General features: G+C 49.1%; 1 protein-coding gene across 1 annotated transcript in view; it reads right to left on the bottom strand.

Moving 5' to 3' along the window:
• The window catches only part of col7a1 (collagen, type VII, alpha 1), a gene marked incomplete at both ends in the record, with an annotated part of 98,872 nt that overhangs the window by 24,986 nt on the left and 71,386 nt on the right, over positions 1-2,500 (bottom strand). The window contains 4 exon segments of the mRNA XM_080547924.1: positions 198-233; positions 815-883; positions 1,898-1,978; positions 2,128-2,163. Coding sequence (XP_080404050.1) covers positions 198-233; positions 815-883; positions 1,898-1,978; positions 2,128-2,163 — 222 coding nt within the window.

Genomic DNA, 2,500 nt, shown 5'->3' with positions numbered 1-2,500 from the left:
TTGCAAGAAAAAGTCATCTCAGTCATAATGTAGAAGCAGGAATAATTACGATTTTTTTATTATTACTTACAGTAGAGAAACTGTAAGTAATACTGAAACACTGTTCTAGTGTTAACGTGTTAAACTAGCAAGCTGACAGTACTGTATAGTCACAGTGAAGAGCGATAGCTGAGAGAGTAACCATGGAAATCACTTACACGTTCTCCTTTCACTCCAGGGTGGCCTGCCACACTCTGTGGAGGGGGCACAGGAGAACAGGGGATGGGGAGGACATAAAAGTCACCATGACATTAATCACAGCGGCACGCCATCTACATAATGATAGATATCCGCTCTGTCACCTGACTCTTAAAGTCTTGACACACTTCAAACCTCACGTCTTACAGGCACATTAACTGCTAAGTGCTAAGTAATAACTGATACCTGTGTGTATGTGTGTGTGTGTGTGTCGCTGCCTGTGTGTGTGTGTGTGTGTGTGTGTGTGTGTGTGTGTGTGTTTGTGTGTGTGTGTGTCTGCAACACTTTTCATGGCATTTGACAACTTCCTGTTTGAGAAAAGGAGGATGTGACTCACGACGGTTTAAAGAGATACTGTGAAGTCATCTGCAGCTGTGGCTTTAGAAGAACTCTACTCTACCCGACGTCACAACGTCCCTCACCACACACACTCACCTTCACACTCAACTCTATATGTCAACTCCATCACCCACACACACACACACACACACACACACACACACACACACACACACACACACACACACATACACACACACACACACACACACACACACACACACACACACACTCTCACCTTTCCGGGGATCCCGCTGTCCCCCGGCTCCCCCTTCAGCCCAGAGGACCCTGAGGGTCCAGACAAGCCCTAGAGGAGGTGGACAGGATGGACAACATGAGGTCAACACGAGGTCAACAGGGTGGACAAAATTAGGTCAACATGAGGTCAACATGAGGTCAACAGGGTGGACAAAATGAGGTCAACATGAGGTCAACATTAGGTCAACAGGGTGGACAACATGAGGTCAACAGGATGGACAGCATGAGGTCAACATGAGGTCAACATGAGGTCAACAGGGTGGACAAAATGAGGTCAACATGAGGTCAACAGGGTGGACAACATGAGGTCAACATGAGGTCAACATGAGGTCAACATGAGGTCAACAGGATAGACAACATGAGGTCAACAGGAGGTCAACAGGATGGACAACATGAGGTCAACAGGAGGTCAACAGGGTAGACAACATGAGGTCAACATGAGGTCAACATGAGGTCAACATGAGGTCAACAGGATGGACAACATGAGGTCACAGGAGGTCAACAGGGTGGACAACATGAGGTCAACTGCTGTGTTTACACCGCCAGGTAGAAGTGACACCTTTCCGATTTTTGGCTCACATGTGGCACAGATCGGATATGTAACATGTAAAGCAAGTAAAGTAAGCAGTAAAAAAGCACATTGAATCTGATATTCTCAGATCGGATTCAGGCCTCAATCATTACGTGGAATTAAATCTGATACGAATCGGATATGTGTCATTTCGACTGTGATGTAACCAGGCAGGTCGAATATTCCTGGTAATTCCGATTTGCGGCGGTCTTCGCATTTTAATGACGTTTGACGTCGGTAACGAAACCCTCATGTACGCATGCGGGTTGTTTCAAGTGTTACACAAGCAATGTAAGCACAGGTATGGGATATGGGTCATTTTAAAAAGTAGATGTAAGCAGGTGTTCCAACTTCTGAACTAGGCATTACGACCTGCGGTGTAAACGCAGCCTCTGTCTGGGAAACGATGACAAGGACTGGGAACACTGTTGGAGGCAGAGATACCACGCTCCGCACACACACACACACACGCACGCACGCACACACACATACCTGTTTCCCAGGTAACCCTGACAATCCTTCTTTTCCGGGCACCCCATCCCTTCCTGGGACCCCTGGCTTGCCCCCCTCCCCCTACGGAGAGAGAGAGAGAGAGAGGGAAAGGAAGAGAGAGAGAGAGAGAGAGAGAGAGAGACAGAGACAAAAGGTCATGGGTGTCTGAGTCACTGACCCAGTACAGTGACCTCTCATGTGCAGTGTGAGTCACATGACGCTATACTCACCACCTGGCCTGACAGCCCTGGAGGCCCCTGTGGACCCTGGAGAGAGAGAGGGAGGAGGGGGGGGGGGGGGAGGGAGGGAGGAGGGGGGGGTGTTAATAACATCCATCATCAACAACACCTCGGCATGACATAAGTCATTGGAAAGCCACACCATGGTGCATCATTCCCACCAGAGAGAGAGAAGGAGGAAGAGAGAGAGACAGAGGTAGAGAGAGAGAGAAGGAGGGAGAGAGAGAGAGACAGAGGGAGAGAGAGAGAGAAGGAGGGAGAGAGAGGAGGGAGAGAGAATCAGGGAAGGAGAGAGAGAGGAGGGAGGGAGAGAGAGGAGGGAGGGGGAGAGAGAGAGGGAGAGAGAGAGAGAGAGAGAGAGAGA

This window comes from Nansenia antarctica (genome assembly GCF_963989245.1).
Source record: "Nansenia antarctica genome assembly, chromosome: 18".
NCBI classification, from domain to species: domain Eukaryota; kingdom Metazoa; phylum Chordata; class Actinopteri; order Argentiniformes; family Microstomatidae; genus Nansenia; species Nansenia antarctica.
The sequence above is the reverse complement of the archived record's forward strand: the minus strand, read 5'-3'. Positions and strand labels throughout refer to the sequence as shown.